Genomic DNA, 744 nt, shown 5'->3' with positions numbered 1-744 from the left:
CCCCACGGCGGAGCGCAGGTCCTCCAGGGCATGCTGTGGGTGTTCGCAGACCCCAGCCCCCAGGGCTGGCGCGCCGCGGCCACCACCCACGCGGCCCCCACCAGCGCCGCTGCGGAGTTGGTGGAGGGCCGCGCGGAGCTCAAGGGGCCGTGGTTCCAGCGGGACGCCCCCCTGTCTTACGACATCCTGATGGAGAACATGTGAGGCTCAAGATATTTTAGGGCTGAGATACTATCTGGTTTGATGTTCTTGCGACCAGTGATGCAACATGTGATTGTGACGCAACAAACTTCTGCTCTGTTGCGCTCCCAGCCAAGGGGGTTTTGCGTTCGCAACAGTCCGACCCCTCTTCAGGGAATCTGTGATCCAGGACGCATTTGGCCGTTTCAGGCCCTAAACCAAAGGCAGCCACCATTTTTGCCTCTTTCGGCCACCGTTTGCGAGCTGGCCGTCGGCCAAGATTGCTGCCGGTTCTGGGGTGATGGAGGGGGCTTGATGAACAGGGGCTAAGATAACGGGGTGATCGTTGTCACAGCTGGCTGAAGCGATAAGCCCTGCTTTTGCACATTACCCCTCTTTGTTTGCCCGCCTTGCGCACACGGGCCTGCGCATCAACCTGCAGGACAGACCCTTCACACGTACCCCAGTCACACCACGGCGTTGCGGTGAGTCAGCCACCCCCCCCCCCCCCCCCCCCCCCCCCCCCCCCCCCCCCCCCCCCCCCCCCCCCCCCCCCCCCCCCCC

At 64.2% G+C, this 744-nt stretch overlaps 1 protein-coding gene across 1 annotated transcript; it reads left to right on the top strand.

Annotated features, from left to right (window-relative positions):
* Positions 1-30: 30 nt before the first annotated feature.
* MNEG_15944 (hypothetical protein) lies at positions 31-397 on the top strand (the record flags this gene model as incomplete). The annotated part of the gene is made up of 2 exons (XM_014035586.1): positions 31-200; positions 355-397. The coding sequence occupies 2 exons, from the start codon at positions 31-33 to the stop codon at positions 395-397; spliced, it is 213 nt and encodes a 70-aa protein (XP_013891040.1).
* Between the last annotated feature and the right edge of the window lie 347 nt (positions 398-744).

The sequence above is a fragment of the Monoraphidium neglectum genome (assembly GCF_000611645.1).
Source record: "Monoraphidium neglectum strain SAG 48.87 unplaced genomic scaffold scaffold05820, whole genome shotgun sequence".
Lineage (NCBI taxonomy): Eukaryota > Viridiplantae > Chlorophyta > Chlorophyceae > Sphaeropleales > Selenastraceae > Monoraphidium > Monoraphidium neglectum.
The sequence above is the reverse complement of the archived record's forward strand: the minus strand, read 5'-3'. Positions and strand labels throughout refer to the sequence as shown.